At 38.7% G+C, this 25064-nt stretch overlaps 1 protein-coding gene across 1 annotated transcript in view; it reads left to right on the top strand.

Moving 5' to 3' along the window:
* The window catches only part of lrp5 (low density lipoprotein receptor-related protein 5), a 46940-nt gene that overhangs the window by 4789 nt on the left and 17087 nt on the right, over positions 1 to 25064 (top strand). The window contains exons 2-11 of the mRNA XM_063479025.1: positions 7751 to 7951; positions 8111 to 8327; positions 11072 to 11140; positions 11308 to 11436; positions 14034 to 14230; positions 14374 to 14505; positions 17916 to 18004; positions 18090 to 18308; positions 18673 to 18761; positions 19112 to 19283. Coding sequence (XP_063335095.1) covers positions 7751 to 7951; positions 8111 to 8327; positions 11072 to 11140; positions 11308 to 11436; positions 14034 to 14230; positions 14374 to 14505; positions 17916 to 18004; positions 18090 to 18308; positions 18673 to 18761; positions 19112 to 19283 — 1514 coding nt within the window. The remainder of the gene's footprint in view (positions 1 to 7750; positions 7952 to 8110; positions 8328 to 11071; positions 11141 to 11307; positions 11437 to 14033; positions 14231 to 14373; positions 14506 to 17915; positions 18005 to 18089; positions 18309 to 18672; positions 18762 to 19111; positions 19284 to 25064) is intronic.

Below are 25064 nucleotides of genomic sequence, written 5' to 3'. Positions count from 1 at the left end.
TAACAGCACTGAGGAGGAATGAAAGTACTGGGTTTATGACTTTTCGTGTTTGCATTAGCCTGGTTGAAGACTCTATGCTGTTTGGATTTTGTAAAAGCCTGATGTAACAAATGGAGAGAAAAGAAGAGCGGGAGAAGTAGGTAGGAAGAAAGAATGAGAGAGAAAATAGGAAAGAACTAGCACAGGTGGAGACAGAGGAAGTCTGTGGCAGTCTACCTTGATTTCTCTGGGGTCCACTCTCTAACACACATGCACACACTAACCATGTTCCCCACTCTTATCATGCACATTTTTCTCATCCCGGTTGGGGAGGTGTGAAGAAAATCTCTTCCTTCCTTTTAGCCCTTCACCAAACACACAGACGCCTTTGTTAAGATGGGTTCTGATAAGAAGTAAAGTGAGGGGGGCCTGCTGGCTTTCTCCAGGCAGAACAAAACAGGAGAGCTGAGAAGTTGTGTGTGTTCATTTGTGCATGAGCGTGTATGCATGGAAAGGAGTTCAGCAGTGCATTGCCTACTCTTTCAAAACTTCTTTTGGAGCCCTTCTTTGTTTTCAAGCCCCCACCCCCAACACACACACACACACAGGCATGCCCTGTCTTTCTCAGGACTTCTACTGACTTGACTGACACTGGATTCATAATGTACTGATTCAGACTTAACACACACTGCTGGCTGTAGGATCACAGAGAGACTTGGTCCTTACTTGGAATCTGCCACAGGGCATTGGCATCTTATAATATAAATAAACAGTTTTCCAATGATGGAATCATCAGGAGATTTTTGATGCCCTGCACCTTTAGTTTGATCCTACTACGGAAAGTCATGGTGTAGGATCTTTCAGAACTTTTTATTAGGGGTGACAGTATAAAAGATGTATGTAGCTTTCAGGCCTGAAAGGTAAAGCCAGTGCAGAAGTGCCTTAAACCTGCCTGTTGTATAGAAAACGTTAAATAGAAGTCTTTGGGAAATTAGATCTTTAGAGAATTTCCTGATAAGTTTACGGGCTGATTTGCTGTTTCGGAGGAGGATTATCTGGGGTAAAAATTTAGTCAAGATATAGCGTGGTCATTACATTAAGTGTTCTTCTTTGGGTTTTGGCTGCTCGCTTTAGGGATCACTACGGTGGATTCATTAGATCCTATTCATAGCATCCTCCTCTGTTACACAAACCCTCTGCATAACATCCTTTACGACAGCAGTCCCCAACCTTTTTTGCGCCACGGACCGGTTTATGCCCGACAATATTTTCACGGACCGGCCTTTAAGGTGTCGCGGATAAATACAAAAAAATAAAACTAGTACTGGTACCGAAAAAAATAAGATTTATTCATAACACACGTGAAAAGACCCAGGAAAACCGAGTTAACGATAAAAACGATAACAAAATAACGCTAAAAACCGCTAAAAACCCCGAAAACCATACATTTCACACCTGAGCCTCAACTCTCGCGGCCCGGTACCAAACGACTCATGGATCGGTACCGGTCTTCTTCCCTCCAGCCTGGCAGCTCTGTATTAAAATTCTTTTCCACACGTGTCCAAACCATCTCAGCCTTGCTTCTGTAATTTTGCCTGAATCCACTCAACCTGAGCTGTCCCTATGACATCCTCATTTCTTAACATTAGAGGTGGCAAAAGTACCTACATTCTGTACTTAAGTAGAAGTACAAATACTAGTTTTAAAAAATTACTTTAGTAAAAGTTGAAGTAATGATTCAACTTCGTTACTCAAGTAAAAGTAAAAAAGTACAGGCTGTGAAATGGACTCAAAGTAAGAAAGTAGTATTGTAGGCAGCTTGAATCAGAAGAAAAAGAAAAAAATATTTTCTGTTGCCTACGTTATAGAGGGTGACTTTGCCTCTAAACAGGAAAATGAGCACAGTCAGGGGTTACAGTGGGATTCAACCCTAAAATCAATTGTAGTGGCTCAGCGCAAAGAAAAGAATCACTACTCACAATAATAAAAACTGAGAGCTTCAGTAGATTTTGTTAGTGTACAAGCTGTGATCAGTTGACCTGCTGCTCTTTGTGGATTTATAAACTTGAACCAGATGTCAGCAGATGTTTCATGAGTTGTCCTGGGCAATTTCCATTCTATATACTAACAGTACACTGTTTATGCTGTCTTTATATTAGACAGTATACAGCTGGTATGAAGCATCATCAGCTAAAGTTCATATTAACCAATGCTACATTTCATGTAATCAAACTTTAACCACGACCGCACAGCCACTGTGCACCAGTCCAACACACTGTTGTTTACTTTAAACCCATCACAGTACAGCAAACTAACCTGTTCATTCTGTACTAACCTGCAGAGTATATTCATGCAATCTTTAAATAATGCAGTTAGTCTGCCTTACTGTTTTGCAGCATGTTTCACAATATGAAAAAACACAATTTCATATATACAGATGCAATATCTGATTTACTGATCACAACCACATTGACTTCCTCTTACAATCATGAGCTCTTCACAATAAAACAGAATACTTGAAAAAGTGAACCATATGTAATGCAAATGCTCTTTTAAACTTATTAAACACATTATACTAATATTTAAAAAAATCCCCAAATTTTTTCAGAATGGAAAACGCCTGAAAGGAAGCAACTCGAACTGACCTCTGGCACATCTGGGCCAAAACTTGGCATTAGTATCCCTCTCGCTCAGTGATTCTGCGGGTTAGGTTAACCTCGCATTTATGAAGCACATTGAGGGAAATAAACAGCTGAATCAGGAGTTCATTCCAGAAATGTACCAGGATGTCAGGAATTACACTAGTGGACCCTGGTGGCGGATCACTCAGACAGACACAGCTGCAGTGAAAGCAGGTTTATTTACAGTGAGGATGAAATGATAAACATAACACTGGAATGAAAACGAGAAACTCAAACTGTTTGCCACATGTTTACTGCATTCTTGGGCGAGGTATGTAAGGATGGAGACTGAAACGGGGACGGCTTGGACCAGTGGCAGTGCAGGTGAGCAGGGAGGCTGAGGTCTGGAAGAGAGGAACTGAGGTAGTACGGAAAGGTAGGCAGAGATCACAGGCTGAGAATAGCTGGGCAGTGAGTGTCACGATCCGTGAATGTCCTGCTAATCAAAGTTGTACATAATAGACAGTTGACGTGTTACCACTTAAGACTGAGACAATAATCCAACACCTGAGAGCTGTCCAGCTGCTCCTTAAATAGCCTGCTAGATGACGCCCGATGCGCCGCAGGTGCGTCGAAGAAACCCCCGATTTGTTTATAAAAAAAAAGAGACTAACATAGTTAACACTGACAGACAGACAAATCTCACAACTCACTATCGATATTGCTGTTTTTTTCTTTTGCCATCAGTCGGTTTTTGGTTGTTGTTTTTTTTCTTGTTTCGCAAGCACTTTCAGCTAGCAAGCACTCTCCTTAGAAAATCCAGTTTTTACTTTTTACTATTTCTTCTGACTTTTGAGATTCAAGACTGTGAATGCCACTCAAGTTCTTCCAAATTAAACTCACTTATCCATGTCTTTGTGGACCTTGTTTTGTGTACTGGTGCACAGTCATGTTGGAACAGGAATGGGCCATCCCCAAACTGTTCCCACAAAGTTGGGCGCATGAAATTGTCCAAAATGTCTTGGTATGCTGAAGCATTAAGATTTCCTTTTACTGGAACTAAGGGGCTGAGCCCAAATCCTGAAAACCAACCTAACACCAAGCTTTACAACTGATACTATGCAGTCAGACAAGAAGACAAGTATCATTCTCCTGGCGACTGCCAAACCAAGACTTGTCCATGTGAATGCCAAATGGAGAAATGAGCAGTGGTGACACTTTGCATTATGCTTGCTGATGTAAACATAAGTTTTACTTGATATTTATTCATAGATCCACTGACCTTTGTTCCCAGTAAACACAATTCAGGATCTAATGGAATATTAATCCCTATAATATTGGTCATGGTACTATAAAGAGTGCAGGAAAGAGTGTACCCTTGTACAAAGCCAGGTTCAGTGGAGAAAGGAACCACCTACATCACATCTAAAACACATTTCTGAGATTTCAGGTTTGGATCTATGTAGATCAAAATCTACTGGGATTTTGAAAGATGGACACTGTTAAAAAGGCTACATAAATTGTTAGATAGTGAGCGATTACAAATAAATACATTTTGATCCTGGTATATCAGGCGTGGCAAATACATACCAAGCCTGTTAGCCAGTGCCTTAAAAATGAATTTATAGTCTGTGTTCATAAAGAAATAGGCGATATGATGTGCATTTTGTTGTGTCAGCAGCCAGTATGTTGAAATCTTTTTACAAGTTTAGACATTTCTTTGTTCAGTTCTTCTATTGTTTGCATTTGCATTATATTTTTTAATACTTTTTGTTAATGATATTATTTGATATATGCTTTTAATGTGTCTCATAGTATAAAGCTGCTGGGAGCGGAAGCGATTCATTTCACAGATTATTTTAATCTGATCTCTAATAAATTACAAAGAAAACAGGTTTTTGGAGAATTGTGGGATTTTAAGGCTGTCTGTATAAAATAGCTGTTTTTTCTGGAATCAAGATAGATGAGGTCAAAGCTGAGTGGTCAGACAGGATCCTGGGCAGCTATGGATTATCCAGTGTTCTGTGGAATAGTTGTGTTGAAACAAACAAAAAACAAACAAAAAACCGATCTATTCTAATAAAGCCACAGTTATTTGGAATAGTTTTAAACTGGATACAGTTGTAGTTGATTTGTCCAAAATAGGAACTAGAAAAAAACGTTATATCATTCCGTACCAGTACGTTTTGCTGTCCTTCTGCTATTATCAGAAGAATATCTTGAAAAAGGAACTATGATCATAACTGGGTTGTATTAATATAGGGGGGGAGGGGGGGGTGTCCATTATTCTGAATAAATTTCACAATTAACTAATCAACCAGAAGGGTCAATTAAAGTTTCTTTTATTGTCACTGGAATATTTTTATTTATCAGTATAGCCAGTCCTCTGGCTGTAGAATGAAATGAAGATGACATAACATGGCCAACCTACTTTGTTCTATTGCAGTAAGATAGGTTTCTTGTATAAAGGCAACATTAATTTCCATTTTTCTCAGCTGGTTTAAAACTTTCTTTCTTTTAACTGGTCCATTCAGCCCGTTTACATTAAAACTAACAAAGTTTATATTCTAATTCATCAATAACAAAAATGAAACTCCTCAGAGTATAATAAGCTCTCTGAGAGTCCCCCATAAATGTAAAAAAAAACCCATCTCCTTTAGCAAAAAAAGCAACAGTAGGAAAAAAAAACAGCACTCACTCATAGGATTATAAGAATGGCACTCTCATTCTTACGGCTCAGCCCTGTGTGTTTTGAGGAGAAAACAAAACACTGTTATAAAAATTACTTTAGTTGTTATTTTAGCATGTATAGATAATTTTCCAGCACATTTCTTTCACTGAGGTTACCAAACTGGAAGTTGGTCTTTAAGTTATTGTTTTGGTTTTCTTTGTACAGAATAAATAAGCGATAGAGAAAACACAGTTCAATGAAACTGTAAGAGTAACCTGTGTTAAACTTTGTGTTGCTTAACATTCATTTCAAGCTGATTGCCAGGTTTTATTCCACCAACTAAAAAACTGCCAGTGTGTTGAAAGTTACTTAAATGTATCTGCTCTCTGATTCCCAGAGTTATCCCTGACCTTGTCCATCTGGGGGGCCCGCTCTGCTTAGTTGTTTTCATACATGAAATCCTACCTCTGTTAGGAGAATCGCTTCTGGACATTATCCACAGTTGTCATTTCTGACATGCAGCAAACAGCACCGCTTCAGACTCTTTTTCAGTACTGGAAGCACACTGTTTAGGCAAGGGTGTAGCTTGAGTGTGGATGAGCATGGACACGTGATGCCCACTCACTTGATGTGAATTGCTGTAATTTCCTGTCATTTTGTTTAATGTATCTGTTTCATTACTGTTACAGTAAAGCTATCTATTTCCTCTCTAGTAACATAACAACGTTGTGTTTGAACTGAATATTTTAAAGAATTATTGGTTTGATTAATCATTATCAATTCATTTTCTCTTGTTATTTATTTGAGTGTTTCAGCATGAATGATAAGCAGGGTACACCGTGGACAGGTCGCCAGCCTGTCACAGAGACAGACAACCATTTACACTCACACTTATGGGAAATTTAGAATCATCAGTTAACCTAACCTTACTAACTGCATGTCTTTGGACTGTGGGAGGAAGAACCCCTGCAAACATGGGGAGAACATGCAAACTCCACACAGAAAGGCCCTGAACTCGAACCCGAACTCGAATCGAACGCAGACCTTCTTGCTGTGCGGCAACAGTGCTATCCACCGCACCACCGTGCTTGCTTTTACCTATGTAATTTGATTTCAATAAGAGCAGTAGAGACTACGTTCGGCTCTCACTTAGGGCTGCCAAAACAGGTAGATCCACATGTTTGACTTGGCAGATTTTTACATCAGATGCCCTTCCTGGTGCAATCCCTGCTCGTCCTGGAACTGAGAGCTTTAGCTTGCTAAATGAACGTTTAAACCATTGCCTTATGGAGACACTATGTTTAATAAAAGCAGTACCATGTGTCTTTTAGGGCTTGGGTATTGTTTCTGGGCAGCGTTCGTACTAACAGAGGCAGACTGGCTTCGTTCTGTGGGATTATAGGAGGCACGGTTGTGCCAAACCACAGCGTAGTAGCTCTGCCACCCTGCCTGGCCAAAACCACAGGATTCCCCAGAGGCACTGTGGCAGCTGCTGTGATCACTACTGGCTTCAACAGTGGGAGGACAACATCTCTTGAGTTACTGAACCGCGCTGACAAAGACATGGGTTTATGGAATCTGGACCCTGACATTTGCATACTTACCGCATGGTTGGGACAGAGTGGGAATGCTTTCTTGTACAAACATTTTTCTTATATTGCCCTGGTTTGTTTTATGTTCTATTGTGAACTTGACTGTGTGTGGGTCTAGAATCAGCACTGTACTCAGTATCAGTATTTATCTGAGAATAGGTTGTTTTTTTTATGTATATTTACTTCTGAGCTCAGAAAAGGATTGTAGTTCACTGGGCATGTGAAAGACACCACTGTGTGTATGTGTGCTGTGCAAAGAGGAGGAGAGAACAGTTAGCCAATTTACACATATAAAAGCAGACTGATTAGAGAGTCAGTAGAACTGTAGGTACAGAGAAAAGGCTTCCGCTGGTGTAACACGTGCTGGAACTGCAAAATAACCCCCAGGTGTGTGTCTCTGCATTATAGAGGGTGGATAGTGGTACCGTAATAATTGCATAATGCATTAATTTCCCCCTCTGCTGATCTTATAAGAGACACGAAACGTTAGAGTATGGAACCTCCAAAATGCATTTTTTTCCCAATGCAGTAACTCCCTGAAATGAGTGTTTGTCAGTCTTTTGGATATGTTTCCCACATATTTCCAGGAAAAATCATCTTCAGTGTGTACTTGGTAAAAAGACAAAAATGAGAATATTCAGAAGAAATAAAGCAGCATTTTGTTTGAAAAAGTTTATTCATTTTTCGAGAGAATTGCCGTGATATCAATTGAAAGCTTTAGTCAGATTGCTAGAGCCAGATCCAATAGTTTTGGTTTTTTTTTTAGTAAACCAGTGAAATTTAATAACTGTTCGAATATAAGCATCTTTGCATCTCTGTATGAAATAACATTGTGAGAAATCTGAGTGATATATGAAATGTTACATAAAGGATCTTTTCCATTCCAGGGTCACCGCTCCTTCTTTTTGCCAATCGGCGTGACGTGCGATTGGTAGATGCAGATGGTGTCCGAGGGGAGTCCGCCATCATCGTGAGTGACCTGGAAGATGCAGCAGCTGTGGACTTCTTGTATTCTGAACGCCTGATATTTTGGACGGATGTCAGTGAAGAAGCCATCAAACAGACTCACTGGAATCAGTCTTCTAACTGTAAGACTACACACTGTTTACTTTTAATTTTTCTACTTGGTGAGGACTTTCTCGTAAAAAGCTAAAATAACTATTGCTGCATGTGTTAATGATTTATTGAAATATACACCCTTTTTCATGTAACAGTTTCAACTGAGTTTTTTTTTTTTTAACCTACAGCCCTTAAAGAGGCACTGGGAACAGGCCAGACTGTGGTAGTATCAGGGTTAGACAGTCCTGATGGGCTGGCCTGTGACTGGTTGGGTAAAAAGCTCTACTGGACGGACTCAGAGACCAATCGCATTGAAGTGGCCAACCTAGATGGAACCTCAAGAAAGGTGTTGTTCTGGATGGACTTGGACCAGCCCAGGGCTATCGCTCTCAACCCTGGCCAACGGTAACAAAATACACACAGAAATGTGCAAAGATGTGTCTGACGCCATTCATTTTTTGTTATTGAATGGATCAGATATTGTGTAGGCTATGTAAAATATCCTCACAATCAAACCACAGACCAGATTCTATATCAAATTAATAATTGGGTATAAAACTGATATGGACATCAAAAATCTTTTTTTTTTACATTTTATAACCTAGTTTCTAGTTTCTTGGCTCTACTGATTCTGCTGATTTGATCTCTTACAGCTCATGTTGTTCCCGATGAAACTGGAAAGCTCACTAGTTATTATAAATGCCAGTAGAAACACTTCAAAAATGCAACTACTGTTGTTTTTACAGGGAAAAAAAGCTTTTATGATTATATTGACCTTACAATCAGTGGGGGGATGATGGAAAATGAGTCTGGCTGGCTGAATGAGTGACAGGGCAAGCTGAACACAGAGATAAACATGTTTAGGGCACTAAGAAATAGCAATTCATCTAAAAAACAACTAAAAACAATGATACAGTGACAGTGACACAGTTTTTATAAGTTTACCTCTATATGCTACCACAAATATTCAGAGAGGATGAGGATCATTCTTTAACACACTGGGTTACTGAACAATTGAGCTAAGGGCAGCTGAAAATGTTGCTGGAAATGCTGCACATACACAGATTTAAAAAAAAAAAGACAGGTAGGCAAAGCTTTCTTATCCAAAGAGTAAAGAGTAAAATTGTCAGAAGCCAGTGGGGTCCCAAATGTACACAGAAGGTGTTCTTTGCCTTTGTTCTTTGGCTGTAATGTAAGAAGTCACAGGGTTTCCAACCCAGACAGGTTGTGTCCCATTTAGGAGCTTTAAGGTTTGCACTTTACTTTCACTGTTTTAATAGGTTTATGAACTAAAACTATTGGTTAGGTGTTGGAAAAAGACGTTTACATTTCAATATGTTTGTCTGTAACAGGTTTCTCTTGTAAATTAGACATTGAGTTTCAATGGGAATACCTGTATAAATAAAGGTAAAAAAAACCCCTGCTAAACAGCGCCTTGTTCATACAATTAGGTCCTTAAGTGTATGGATAGTTTTTTTTGTTTGTTTGTTTTTTGCTTTTGCCTTTAATTCAAGGGGTTAAGAACATTTTTATGAACTACAGCCATTTTTATACAAAGTTCCCTTTTCAGAGGCTTGTTTTTAAAAAAGAATTTTTTTTATTATGACTAAAAAATGAAAAGCTGCCGTGGTCAGTTTTGTTTGCAGCTGAGAACATCAGACGACACATATTATGTTGCAGGTAAATTCAGCCTGACTAGAACAGTGGAGCTGGAAATCCCATTTCTTGTTATTGCATTAAAAGTATTTGACCTTTTTATGTTTAAATGTGTTTTTCCCTTAAATACACATTTCACAGTAAGAACAGTTTTTCACCACAGGCTAAAAAACATGTCAATGACAGAAAAAGTTAGATCGTCAGTGTGCACAGATAACATTTTTATAGAGCACAAGAACCATAGGGTGTTTCTGTGTTGGAGTTTCAGGCCAGTTTTTTTCATTATAAAGAAAATAATCATTGGTGGTGTGAGAAAAGATGAAACTCAGGCAGGTTGATTAAATTCTTATGAAGCATCTGCATTCACATTACAGTGCCAGTCAAATGTTACTACAGGTGGGGTCATTGAATCTGTAGTATATATACAGTATATATATGGAATCATATTTTAAAAAACATAAAAGACAACATTGAGATGCAAAGACAATATTGTATATATACACATTATTCCCAGATTTCTCATTTCAATTCTTTAGCTACAGTTGCAGGAGTTTAAGAATAGTTTTTGCACAAATGGACCTGCATTTATAATGCTTTTCTAGTCATACTGACCACTCAGACTTCTTCAGACTGCAAACCACATTTAACCATCGATTCATACGTGCCTTTTAGTTATTATTACACTTGATCTACCTCACACCCAAGGCCAATTTAGAATAACCACATGACCTAAGATGCATTCCTTTGGAGGGAACCCCACATTGTCTCAGGGAGAACATGCAAACTGCAGATTCAAACCCAGGACCTTTTTGCTGTCAAGCAGCAGTACCAGCTGCTGCACCACCATACCACCACTGTGAGTAGCATATAGATATCAAGTCAGTATAATAAGAACAATTACTAAAACAGATGAAAAGTACAAATTTAACTTTAGTTACTTACTTCACAGAAGCAAGTTATCCAGTATTACTATCCAGTATTATTATCCAGTATTAGTATCTGTGAAAGGGAAACTATACAAAACTTGCACCTTTCCTGAAATTTTTCTTTATGCAACTTAAAATTTAAAACTTTGTTCCATCAGTGGTGGTTTAGATTAAGCAAAATAACTCCAAACCCTGACAATAAAAACATATTTCAAAGATGGGATAAGGTCCTGATGGAGCTCAGGATTTTCCTGTTACCAACAGAAAGTTTATCATTTAAACCAAAAAGTTATATTTGATATCATCCACCAACAAAAAACTTTTCCACAGCCTTCTGGATGACCTGTGTGCTACAGGAGACTGGGGAATAGATGCTAATCAAATTTTTGTTAACATACCTCTAGCACAGTACTCATTAACTCGTATTACATGGATAAAACATCACATGTTGAGAAGTTGTATACTAATTAACTAAATAAATAAATAAACCCCCCCAAAAAAGAACAAAACTCTTTTGGTTTTAATGTTATGTGTATGAGTGATATATTTCGTTGCTTTTCCCCTCAGCTACATGTACTGGACAGACTGGGGGGAGGAACCCAGGATCGAGCGTGCTGGCATGGATGGCAGCAACAGGTACAGTAACTACATAAGACTGCACTCAGATCTTCTGTGTTTACAGTAGTATACTAGTTGTAGTTTTATTTTTGTAGTGTGGACTTTTTGTGTAGATGTGTTACAAAAAAGTCACATTAAAATGTTTTTTTAAAATCTCAATTCTAAGCATCTCTGTCTTGTATCAGGAGAGTAATAGTGAATGAGGACATTTACTGGCCCAACGGTCTCACCATAGACCTGGTGGAACAGAAGTTGTACTGGGCTGATGCCAAACTCAGCTTCATTCATAGAGCCAATCTGGATGGATCGGCACGGTATGCAGCTTTATATATATCTGTGTGTGTGCGTGCATGCGTGTAAAAGACTGTCTTAGAATGAATGCAAACCAAGAGTGTAATGATGTATGCTTTTCCTCCTTCCTTTTCATTCAGTTCAGTATATGGGGATCCATATAATGTAATCCAAAACCAAAAACATTACCGCATACCCTGACTGTTGTTCTGGTCCACTGGTAAAAACTACACTGCAAAGACAATAAGCCAGTATAACCAAATCCCCTTTTGTTGCCCCTTACTGAGTACAACTTTAGAGTGGAATAGAAGCTAGCCCCTCTCCAGGAGACTGGTTTCAAACCAAGCTTGTGCTTTGAGAGGAGCCCAGTTATATCAAGCCAATATCTCTCAACCCCATGCCCTAACCCTGCAGGAATTCAGAGAAAATAGCACTTTGTTGACAGTAGCAAGGAAAAACTCCCTTTTCACAGGTCGCAGCAGACGGCTGCTCCTCCCTGGGCCTCGTTCTGCAACCTGTTGGGCGAGGAGAGGCAGACAGGACAGATGCACTACACGCATTAGGGGTTAAATTACAATGTACATGGTAGAAGATAGAAGGACGTTTGAAATACTTTAAGTACGCTAATGGTATGTAATATATTGTCATAAACTGAATTTTTAATGTTTCTTTCCAGCTGTCTTATCTACATAAAATGCATAAAGAGGTGCAGGAAACAAAGAAAGTACTGCAACTTTTAATGACAGCAGTGTGCTGCAGCATGATGACTCTCACTTAGAGCAGACATGAAAGCTAATTCAAATAAATTAGATGAATATCACCAATATTTTTTTTTCAGTGTATCTTGCCAAAGTTAGAAGATCAATGTTTAAGTTGAGGATGTCTTAAACGTATACATTCCCTGTCTCTGTCTTATCACTGGTATTTATTGATTCTTTGTACCAAGGTATCAGTATTGAATTGGAAATAGAAAACCAGTGTAGCACTGATTTGAAGCACTATTGACATTTTATGTGAGAACAATATTTGTCACTGTACAAGAGAGATGAGATTTACTGATGTCTTACTTCATATAGTTCTTTCAGTTGTCAACAGTCACCTATTATGACAGTATCTCTTTATTCAGGCAGAAATAAAACATGCTTTTCAAAATTCTTAATCAGGATAAAGAATAAAAACATCCACGATCAGCAAATAACACTTTGAGTTTTCACTGGGAACAGAGAAATGGAGGTGGGAAGTGAAAAATAGCTGCACAGACCGAATAAAAAAATAGATGGAATAGTCCAAGACAAACAGAGCTGTGGTGTGCATTCCCCAGTCAAAACACACACGCGCACGCACACACTGCATTTTGGTCACAGCTCAGGATTTTCTTTTGTTTCTTTTTCCTTCTATCGGCCTTTTTCTCCACATATGCTCTTTAACTCTTTTTCTCTTTTTGTTTCCATCCAAAAAACGAATGCACCAAATAGTGCACAGTAAAGCACACATAACTGATAGTTACTATATTATATTACTGATAGTTAGTTAGCCCACCAACATTCAGTCCATCTGTAAAAGATTTCCAGTTACTGACCTTTTAAACATAGTTAATGGAATTCGACCAGATGTACCAGAGACTGGGAAAATGAGGACTGGAAAAAACAAGGAGAAGGAACTAGAGAAACAGACATACTTTCTTTAAGAGAAACAGAAAAAGTGCTCATCTTAATTTCCTGGTTTGATAAAATCCTGCCCATCCCTGAACATAGATCCTGGATATTTGTGTGTCACAGGATTTACCAGCAATGCTTTGGATTGATGATGTTTCTGTCTAGAACAAGCCAAGTCACACAGGCCTTTTACTTGTAGTAACTGTAGAACTTGTAGTAATTATCAGAGTGGATAATGTTTGTCTGCAAATTAATATCTGCTCATGCCCTCAATTACATACAAAAGCTGGACAAAGCTTTGAAATCTGGAGTTAGTTACATTTTTCCTGTTTCCTAATTCACACACACACAAACACACTCAGGCATGTAACTAAAAATGATGACTGGTTACAGCCAGTTCTTTGTGTTTTCTTTATATTTTTCTTTACATGATTGTGTTTCAGAAATGAAACATTTATTCCTTATCAGCAATTCCTCAAACACTTCCCCAATCTTTGTTTTATGTAGTTTTTTGATATTAACGATAGAGAGAGTGAGTGAGGTTGCACCTGAATGTGGTTTAGATATTTATGTTCTAAAGAGGACAGTTTCATTCCTACGTTGCCTCCATTGAACCAAAATTTCATTTGTACACAAGAGTTTGCAGTTCTGGTCTTAAGAATCCTTTTCTTGTCTGTGGTCTTGGTCTGTGGTCTGTGTTTGACTGAGCATTTACATTGTTTGAGAAATATAATCCTGTGAGTCAGTGGTAAGATCAGTTAAAGTGTTAATGGAAGTACAGTTAAATTTGCAAACATGAATGCTAACACAAATGTTGATTTTTAAGTACATTATAGAACAAACAAAAAAAAACAATAAATCAAGCTGTTTATATTTATTCATTAATTCCCTGTATCAGCATTTCAAAATGTGTTTTTAATGACATGAGTAAACATAAATTAATAAGCTTTTATTTCATCCTGCAGTGAAACGGTGGTGGAAGGCACCCTGACCCATCCTTTTGCCCTAACGTTGTCTGAGGAGACATTATACTGGACCGACTGGCAGACTCGTTCCATCCACGCCTGTAGCAAACACAGTGGAGACAAAACCAGAGAGATCCTCAGTGGGATTTACTCTCCCATGGACATACAGGTTCTGGAGCCCTACCGCCAACCAGACAGTACGTGTTTCAGACTGTTTTACATTTGTGTTTGTAGATTAGGTTTGTAGGTGGAGTAATTCTGGCCAACTTTGATCTACTTTCTGGTAATTATTTAATGATCTCTCTGCTTATTCTCACCCCAACGTGTATTTTTGTTGCAGTCCAGACACCATGTAGTACCGATAATGGAGGCTGCAGTCACCTCTGCTTACTCTCTCCAGTTGAGCCTTTCTATAGCTGTGCCTGCCCCACTGGCGTGCAGCTTAAACCAGACAGAAAGACATGCAAACCAGGTATGGATCCATTTACATTACTATAACCTCAGAATAAACCAAACCTTGTCTTCCCCTGTCCATGTGTCAAAGTGTCCTTGGGCAAAATACTGAACCCCAAGTTACCCCCAATGTATCCACTAGAGAGAGAGAGCGAGCGAGAGAGAGCGAAAGAATGGACGTGTAGTTAAAAGTGCTTAGGTACGGATAAAAGCATGTGCTTTTAGTGCTCAAATTGAGTAGAAACATGCTATATAAGTGCCAGTCTACTTACCATTTGTTTTAAAGGAATGGCTCTATTCCTTCAGTTTTAGTTTTTAAGTTTAGTTTTTGTACATTCTTTATTTTTGTCTGGGGTGTTTGCATGTCACAGGGGAACCAGGGGTAGGGTAGGCTGCATTTTTTAAAATCGAAAATCTGTACCAGGAAAATCTGTTCCATTGTTGGTCTGCGTATAGGAATGAAGTGGATTTAGTTGTTTAGCACAGATAAATCCAGTAATTTATTGTGAAAAATTCAGTATGCGTGCCGTGCACAAAGAAAAAATAAAGTTATTTTTTTGCAATGGTAGTTATCAATAATAGTTGCTTCAGGATAGATATATTATTATATTGTGACTCCAACACTCAAACAGTTTCCTATTGCAAGAACATTGTGCCAATGGGGAAGGATTCCCTTTTAAAAAGAAGAGACCTTTGGCAGAACCAGGCTCAGAGGGGCAGCCATCTGATGTGATCGGACTGGGAGTGAGGGGAAAGAGAAGAGGGAAAAAATTTAAGCATAGAGAGCTAAGGACAAAACACAAACTACTGGAAAGAGTAGACAAAATATATATATAAAATTAATTCCATTGAACTGAAAAACGATGTATTGTGTTCTGTAACATAATAACTGTGGACTTTTCTGGTATTTCAGGTACATGAGTAAGTTATTGCCTCCTCAGTTCTAAAGGGTTTAAATGTTGCTCATGAGAAATTAGCATATGTGGAGGAGTAATGTCATATTAATAAAGTTCTAGATAAAAGTTATAAAAAATAAAGTTATAGCTTAATCAGAATCTGTCACATAGCAAGCTGTCTATAAGTCTACGAAATGCAGTAAAAAGCTCAGAGAATGGTAGCAATGCTAGCAAACCGTTTAAATAAAAACTTAATGCCATGATCAGCAACACCATGAAATTTTACTGAATGGACAACAACAAATGACTTCCTTAATAAATATGTGATTGTTTTGAATATGTTGCCACAAATGAAGGGCAATTAATATATAGTGAGTATAAATTATATATCATTAATTATATCTTCATATCTGTGCTAACCATATTCAGTCTATAGTAACCCAGTACTATTTGTAGTTTCCTAGAATAATTAGTGTGTACTCTTGCCGACCCCATTTACCACTGCGTTTGGTGTGTGAAAAGTGATGCAGAGTGGGGTGCATCAGCTAGAAAACAAGTAAAATGACCAGTAAAATGAACCCTGTAGTTTAACAGTTAGCTGACCGGCCACCATGCTGATTCCCATGAGGCTAAAACAATAGAGCTTTATTCTATAATAGCACAACACTGTATTAGAGTTTTCTGTGTCTGTTAGGCTGTGTTATGGGAATGTATTAAATTTGAATGAAGCATGCCAACCAATCACTTAGCCACTGTTGACAATAAAAACAACAATGCCCTATTGTGTCAGGCTGCAGTTTGTGTGTCTGTGGGTGTGTGTGTGTGTCTTTGTGTTTTTGTGCGTGCTTCTAATTTGTTTTGCTTGGCTGGTTAAATTGAAGGCGTTTGTTATTGCGCTGCCTGTAGAGAGAGAGAGAGAGAGTGTGTGTGTGTGTGTGTGTGTGTGTGTGTGTGTGTAAGACTGTTTGTTAGGGGTCTTTAAGTGTCTCAAAATGAAGTCAAGCGAAGAGAAGAGTGGAATCACAGATGCTGTCCCTCTTTTCTCTTCATTCTCTTCCTTTATTTATCCCGCCTTGCCTCAGACATTTAAGTAACGATGAATAACTCTCATTGTAAAATCTGATTGGTGCCAAGGCTGAGAGATGCCAGATTTTGGCTGGTTGTGCAGCTGAAAGAACACAGATTAAAGCTTTTGCTGACACGTTGGAGAAGTGTGTTTTATCTGAGCTTATATTTAGACTGACATTTGGAGGCCTCAAAAATAAGATTTTACTTCTTAGAGATTTATCCAGATAGAGTAAAATTCAGCGTGGTATGTATTTTGTAACGTTCAGTTACACATCTTTATTGTCTGTAGGTTTTGTAATTTATTTTACAGACGTGCTGTACAGTAACTGTTTTGTCTTATGATTTGAGTGAATTGATTTGAAAGATAAATCAAATAGGAACATAGAAAGAAACACTTTTAACTTTTTATAATCCGAGCACCTCAGAATCAGACGTGTAAGACACAAAGAAAAATAGTTAATTGTCTCCCATGAGGTGAGTTTGGCTCCTGTTAAATCAATCAACAGCCAAGCACAGTGGAGAATCCCCCAGGATAGCAGAGCCCTTTGTTTCCAGACTGGTTGGAGTAAGGAGGAGGCAAGAAAACTGATAATAGTGCAAGCTTGGCTCAGGCTTGAAATCTTTTTTGACAACAGACAGATTTATATTGGGCTGCGGGCTTTGGCTCCAACCCAGATACCAAATACTCCAACTTTTGTTGGTTTGTTGGATGGCTTCTTTGATATAAATGTTTAAATAACGGAGGCTTTGGAAAATGTTTGATTTTCCAAATAGGACAGAAATGTCTGATGGGTATTTGTGCATAATAACCATGACTAAACAGCAGATTAGTCCTACATATGCAGGATAGAAGCCTCAAGCTTAATGCTGTCTCGTTGTCTTAAGATACAACTACAGCTAATATTATTAACAATATTAAACATATGTTTTTTGGATTGGGGAGGTAGGAGTTGAATTTTACAAGTTCTTTGAATCCATTTATAAAAAGCAAAATTCTGGTATCAATTTCCTTCAAGAGTCATCTTATTTGATGTCAGGGGTTATTGTGGTAGTTTTCAATGAAACAGTGTGTAGTGTCCAGGTTAGAAGGCAGTACACAACATGCTACACAAATGACTTGAACTGGGATTTTTGCCATTGTGCCACTTTGTCCTTGTGCTTGGGCGACATGCAAGAATGTTTTGGGTTTGAACCCTGGCTGGGACTTTTTTATGCAGAGTTTGCATTTTCTCCCTATGGTTGCATGGGTTTACTTCAGGTATGCAGTTTATTTCAGGTTCAGCTTCCTCACACAGTCCAAAGACATACATGTTAGGTTAATTGAGGATTCTATATTAACCTAACATTCTATATTATTGGATATGAAGTAGATGAAGTGCTTATAGTATATAGAATACATTGCATTATGTCTATAATGTAATAATAAATTACTAATTACTTATTAATAACTGTCTGTCTTGTTTAGGAGCAGAGCAAGTTCTGTTGCTGGCTCGACGGACGGACCTTAGGAGGATCTCACTGGACCTGCCAGATTTCACAGACATAGTACTGCAGGTAAAAAGACATAGGAAGAGTGACTGCTCCTGAATTACCTGAGCTAGGGTTCCTGAAGGTCATTGCTGTTCCTCTAATTATGCAGGTTGATAACATTCGCCATGCCATAGCTATAGATTATGACCCAGTTGAAGGTTATGTCTATTGGACGGATGATGAGGTTCGGGCCATTCGACGATCCAGCATTGATGGGAGTAATGCCACGATGTTGGTTACCACGGAGATCAACCACCCAGATGGCATTGCTGTAGATTGGGTTGCCAGAAACCTGTACTGGACTGACACTGGCACTGATCGGATTGAGGTATATCTGATTTGTTAAATTAGAGATTTTATTAAATTTGTCAAAATTCACTATGTAAAACTCTAAGTACAGTTTACTCTTAGGCTGCATGGTTTATATTTAAAAAGAATTGAACACAAAAGTCTAACTGGGTCACTCGTAATGCCTGTCTGCATACTTTTGGATCTGTGTGAACCGATTACCAATCAGACTTTTGAAGTTTGTGCCTGTGCAATTGACAAGACAGCTTCTGGTGATTATTACTCAAAAAGAAAAGACTATGAAATTTTAAACATATATGCAAACAAACCGTTTGAATAAATCTAAAAAATATGTTGCATTGTTGTGTTACATTTTTACATTGGAATGTTATGTGGTGTTGCAGGTTACCAGGCTAAATGGAACCTCTCGGAAAATTTTGATTTCTGAGAACTTGGAAGAACCCAGAGCCATTGTTCTGGACCCTGTTAATGGGTGAGTACTTCAGTTGGCTTGCCCACCTGAGCACAGCTATCATCCGACATACAAAAGTCATCTTATCCGTATATTAATCCAAATTCATGAGAGTTTATAACATGCAAATCAAAATGCAGTCCCAAGTGTTCCAAGTTGGGAAATATTGATTTTGATGTTGATAAAAAGCATATGGCCTAACAAAGAAAGAAAGAAAAACTGTTTTATATCGTAACATTAGATTTTACAAATAATTGTCTACTGTGAGGAATGTGAAATTTCTTTTGCAAGCTTCAAAAAGAATACCTGCCTAATCTAATATTCTCCTGTCAGTGGAACTAAAATGTTTTTTTCCCTCTTGTTTATTACAGTTACATGTACTGGACTGACTGGGGTGAGCATCCGAAGATTGAGCGAGCCAATCTGGATGGAACAGCCCGGCTGGTCTTGGTCAATAGCTCTCTGGGCTGGCCCAATGGACTGGCTATAGACTATATAGCAGGAAAACTTTACTGGGGAGATGCCAAAACGGATAAGATAGAGGTACGTTCAACAGTTGTCTTTTTCCCGATGAGTGTCAAATTAAAGTAAAATTTCTAGCCTTTACAGAATTTCTGTTCTACTCCTTGTCAGTTCAATTTCAGTTCAGTTCAGTTTTTTATATAGTGCCAAATCACGACAACAGTCACCTCAAGGTGCTGTATTTTGTAAGGTAAAGACTACAACAATACAGAGAAAACCCTAACAATTAAACAAGAAATATAACAGTGTAAGAAAGCAGTCCTACATATTTGTTTAATATGCACTTTGAAGAACATATCCTGTTCCAAGATTCCTCATAGTGTCACTGGAGGCATTGCCATCCAGAGTAAGTATCTGGTTGGACGTCATGTTTCCAAGATTTCTAGGGCCAAGTATAATAACCTCAGTTTTATCTGAATTTACAAGCAGGAAATTAAAGAAATTAGGTCTTATTGACCGCTTACACTTGTCACACATATTTTTATCTACCTGCATTCACACACATAACCAATTTAAAATCAGCAGTTAACCTAACACAAGTGGCCATTGCGATGGCTGAGGCTCAGATGAATGGACTGGTACTTGTATACTTATATACTGGTATTTATATAGTACTTTTTTAACTTGTACATATTAATACAGTACTTTACTCTAATTATACACACCTGTTCTTACATTCATGCACAGATGAATGCATTGAGGGAAACTCGGGGTTCAGTATCTTGCTCAAAGATGCTTAGCCTGGGATCAAACCACCAACCTTAAGATGACCCAGTGTGACTCCTAAGCCTTAGCAGCCCCTTTAGTGTCCCTCTGGTCTCCTCCAGATTAACCATGCAAACATCCATGGGCACGAGGAGTTCCTTAGTGCTTTGTTGTATGCTGTATGTCGCTGAATGCTGTGAAAATGATGTGACTCATATGAAGTCTTTCAGTCATTTTGAATACCCATGGGACAAGCTGGACATTATTAGATGCTCCACCATTATTAGGGACAGGAAAAGGAGGGAATATCTTGTAGTAGAATAGCGTTCACTCCTACAGCAGACTTGAAAAATCAATTCCAGGGCGTAGTGAAGGTGTTTTGCTGACACATGTTGGCCCAATACCTTACTAAAATAGTGTGTGTTGATTTTTCTTTTTAATTTGTGAACTGTCTATATGTCTGCTCTTTTAATAAACAGCTGATAAACAACATAAAGAATAAAATGAAGTGGAGAAAGTAGATGTGTGCATGCATGTGCATTTAAACAGCCACCCAAAGGAATGTAGAATCATTACTGGATGGGCTTACACACTATTGGGTTAGATTTTTACATGTGTGGGTTTTGAGCTGTCTGTCCCATTTATAAACAGTGGTGTTAATCCTGTCATTTAATCTTAAAGTAGACATTTGTCAATTAAAAATCCACTTTTTACACAGTTCACAAAATAATCAGGACTGATAAAATATGCTTCTGAACTAAGACCATTCACTAATTAAAAAAAACAAAAAAACAGGAAGAGACACTCCCTCTTTTAATTAATTTTGATTTTCACCTGCCACCTGTTTCCAGTTTGGCTTGTCTTACCTGAGTGAGTTTTCACCAGAGATAGAGAACTGGTGCCAAGGCAGAGCATTTCAGATTAGATGGGGACATTCTTAGTGTTGTAGAGCAGGTAGAAAATATTTGTATTTTGCAGTAAATTGGTCATTAATTTAATTTCTCTATCAATTGCTTATTCACTGGTCTAATACAATACCTCAAAACCAAATGCCAAACCAAATTGGACGACAAGTAGCTGACACAGGTTTTGTACTGGAAGCAGAATGTGGGGACCAGATTGTGACTCACAGATCACTGGGGGTGATGCTTTCTGCCAATCCAGTGATTGTAACGATCGTGGCTCAAGAGTTGGCAGTTCGTCTTATGATCGGAAGGTTGCTGGTTTGAGCCCCAGCTGGGACAGTCTCGGTTGTTGTGTCCTTGGGTAAGACACTTCACCTACTGGTGATGGCCAGAGGGGCAGATGTTGTGATATGGCAGCCTCGCTTCTGTCAGTCTGCCCCAGGGCAGCTGTGGCTACAACTGTAGCTTGCCTCCACCAGTGTGTGAATGAATAGTGGAATTGTTAAGCGCTTTGAGGGTCTTGAAAAGCGCTATATAAATGCAATCCATTATTATTATACCCTCTGGATTCTTAACAGCAGAAAATGGTTTCGATGGATGGGTGGAAAAGCTGGTCAGATCAGGACAGTGCTTTAAAGGTTTCACCACTCTTTTACACTTTAACTGTTTTAACTGATGATGGATTGTACCTCAGGCATGTGTGTGTATATGTACTCCTGTTGTGAAGAGATAAAAAGTGTTTCTACACTGTGGAGCAAGAATAAAGTCCCCATAATGCAACCAGCAAATTTTAGTGTGATGACCACAAGAGGGTTAAATAGTAGTTCTGCTTTTCAGGAGATTAATATCATAGCATGTAAGCTCCTCTGAAGTGTTGGAAACATAACTGTTAGCGGTTGCAGCAAACCTGCCAAACAGCTGAAAGCCTAACAGCACATAGCCTTTTAGCTTCTAAAAGAGAGAACGACAAAAGGCCTCGGCTAAGTGAAGAACTTCTCTAAGAACACTGGAGGAATGCTCTCACTCCCTCAGGTTCTCTCTCTTTGCTTCTCTTCTTTACCCCCACCCCCACCCATGCCCCTCCTCTGTCTTAGTGTTTTCAACTCTTTTTGTTGAAGAAATCTGACTCCCCCTTCGCCTCCTTCTTTGTGGAAAAAACCCCTCTGAAGTTACCGCGCTGGCCCCCTCCTTTTGAAACGAGCATGTGTTCATGTGAGAAAGCGTTGACTGATGTGTTGCTTTCTCAGCACACATGCATAAAACGGCTGCTTTGTTGTGATTATGCAGATTGACTGTGCGTAGCGCCATTCAGCCACTCTGTTGAGCCATATGGTTACTACTTGTGGATATGTGTGCCTGTGTTTTTTTTGTGTGTGTGAGTGAATGATGTGGGACTCAGAAAATGGGGAGGTGTGTATAGTGGAATTTCCCCTGCTTAAGGCCCTGCGCGTTTTTTTTTGTTTTTTTTTGAGTAACAAGTCTAGTGTCACTGCTTCATGCTGTATAGAATGAGAGAATGTCAGGGGTGTTACAGCGGGTCAAATAAGGATTGAACACGTCACCAATTTTCTAAGTCGATATATTTGTAAAAGCGCTACTGACATGAAATTCTCAGCAGATGTTGATCGCAATCCATCCAATCCATACATGCAAAGAAATCAAATGATAAATTATGTGTAATAATGAGAAATGACACAGGGAAAAATTATTCAACACACTTAATGAAATTTATTTAAACACCGTACAAAAGCCTTTGTTGGTGATGACAGCTTTAGAACGCCTCCGCACAGCCTAAACAGCCCCACACCATGATGTTCCCACCTCCAAACTTCACTGTTGATGTGGTGGTTTTGGGGTGACGTGCAGTGCCTTTTGACCTTTGACCTCCAAACATGGTGTGTTTTATGGCATCCAAAGAGTTCAGTTTTGGTCTCATCTGACCAAACTATATTCTCCCAGTATTTCACAGGCTTGTCTAAATGTTGTTCTGCAAACTTTAAACATGATGCAACATGCTTTGGATTCTTGGATGGTGAGCGTGCATACAGGCCATGGCTCTTGAGTGCATTACTTATTGTTTTCTCTGAAACAATTGTACCTGCTGATTCCAGGTCATTCTGTAGCTCTCTACAAGTGCTCCTTGGCTCTTGGATAGCTTCTCGTAATTTTTTTTACTGCTCTGTCGGAAAACCTGGTCGTGGTCGGTTTGTGGTAAAATGATCTTTCCACTTTCTGATTTTGGCCCCAGCAGTGCTCACTGGAACCTTCAATTGTGTGTCAAGTGCCATTGCAACAATAAGGTTGTGTTTCTTGTGTGACACACATGACACATTTTTACAGTCCATTAGTTGGGACTGAATCAGCTGATATTAATTTGCACAAATGGCAGGATTTCTAATTACTGATGGATTTCAGCTGGTGTCATGACTTTCTCTGCTTTTTTGCACCTTTGTTTCTTCATGTGTTCAACACTTTTCCCTGTGTCATTTTTCATTATTACAAACAATTTATGGACATCTATGGTTTGGTTTCTTTGCATATGTGGATTGGGTTGTTACCAACATCTGGTGAAAAGTAATGTCAATAGCACCTTTAGAAATATATTTACTTAGAAAATTGTTGACATGGTCAGTACTTATTTTACCTGCTGTATATGCGCCAAATCTCTCTGGGCTGGCCAAATGGACTGGCTATAGACTAAGCAGCAGGAAAACTTTATAGGGGGAATGCCAAAATGGATAAGATAGAGGGATGTCTATCAGCAGTCTATATATTTCCCGATGAGTGACAAATTAAAGCAAATTTTTTAGCCTTTGTGGAATTTCTGTATGCCTCCCATCTGCTGGTGTGCAACTGGCCTAACATATTGTTGTAGTTGTTTCCCCCCAGATGTGTGCATAAAGTGTTACAATAGATAGAGACATGGTACATCACGCTTTCCAGTGAGGGCATCATATTGAACATCTGACTGATAAATATTCTTATGTATTCCTGTCAAAGTCTTTATAATCTGGTTTTCTCATGTGTGTAGTTCAGTGTAGTGCAACTTCTAATAGCTAGGTATATGCCAAAAGTTGGAATGAAAAGCTTTGGAATAAGACAGTATATGGATCATATAAGTAAAGATTATTTTACCAGACTAAAGAAATTAAGGCTTAAAACTAGAGTGAAGTCAAATGTGCTCATTTCTACTATGTTAGGGGAAAAAAATCAGATCATACCAATCAGAAAACATTAGACAATCAGTATTTTATGTGAACGCAAGTGTAAATTAATTAATTAATTACGATCAAGTAACACTGCGCTCAGGGAAACTATCCAGTCACAGAAGTGCTGATGACATATGTAAGGAAGTCTTTATCGTTAAAATCACTCTTGCTTTTTCCTTTAGTGCTTCTGTTTTCCTGGCAGTTTTTTTTTTCACATCAGCATCAATGTTGGACCAGACATTTACAGTGAATGCATTGGTAGGTTTTTTTGCCTATGGAAAACACTGCTTGTGTCAAAGCTTTTGTGGTGTGGTTTGTGTTTGGTATAAGCTTTGTGGCTTCTTCGGTTTTTTGTGTAGATTCTATTCATCCTGGGTCTGTCTTTATGTTTATCAGAGAAAATCCACGTGTGAGCGTCTGTGAACCATCCGATGGTCTGATGTCTCACTGTGTGCTTGATGAGACCTTGTTACTTTTCCGCTAGCTTTCTTTTGCCCCCTCTTCCCATCCCCCCCGGACGTCCATCAAGAAAAGCGACATTCTCACACCCAAAATGAAAAAGATGAGAAAAAAAAATCACATTCCCAGTGCATAATTCTCCCTGAAAAAGTCAGTGGAAAGAAAGAGTGAGTAAGAGAGGACGAGAGGGGAGATAAAGGGAGTCTCTCTGCCATCTTTTCACTGGGATGTCCATGTCTAATTGTTTCACAGTGATAAATGAATAGGTTTTTTTGTGGAGGGGTTAGGAGCCTGCCTTGGATCAGAGGCCCATTAAAGTGAATGTTCTATTTATTTCTGTTTGCTCACCCCCTCGGCCTGTGAATGGATATTTAAATGAGTATTCATTAAACAGATGCCCGTCACAGCAAAACACTCATTCTAATTCTGCTTTTTTCTTGTGTTCGAAATATATATAAAAGCAGGAGCTGAAAGGTAATACTGACGACTAAATTTAATTCAAATTTGTAGCAAGTTTTTCAGTC

The sequence above is a fragment of the Pelmatolapia mariae genome, linkage group LG7, assembly GCF_036321145.2.
Source record: "Pelmatolapia mariae isolate MD_Pm_ZW linkage group LG7, Pm_UMD_F_2, whole genome shotgun sequence".
NCBI lineage: Eukaryota > Metazoa > Chordata > Actinopteri > Cichliformes > Cichlidae > Pelmatolapia > Pelmatolapia mariae.
This window is presented reverse-complemented; position numbering and strand designations above follow the sequence as displayed.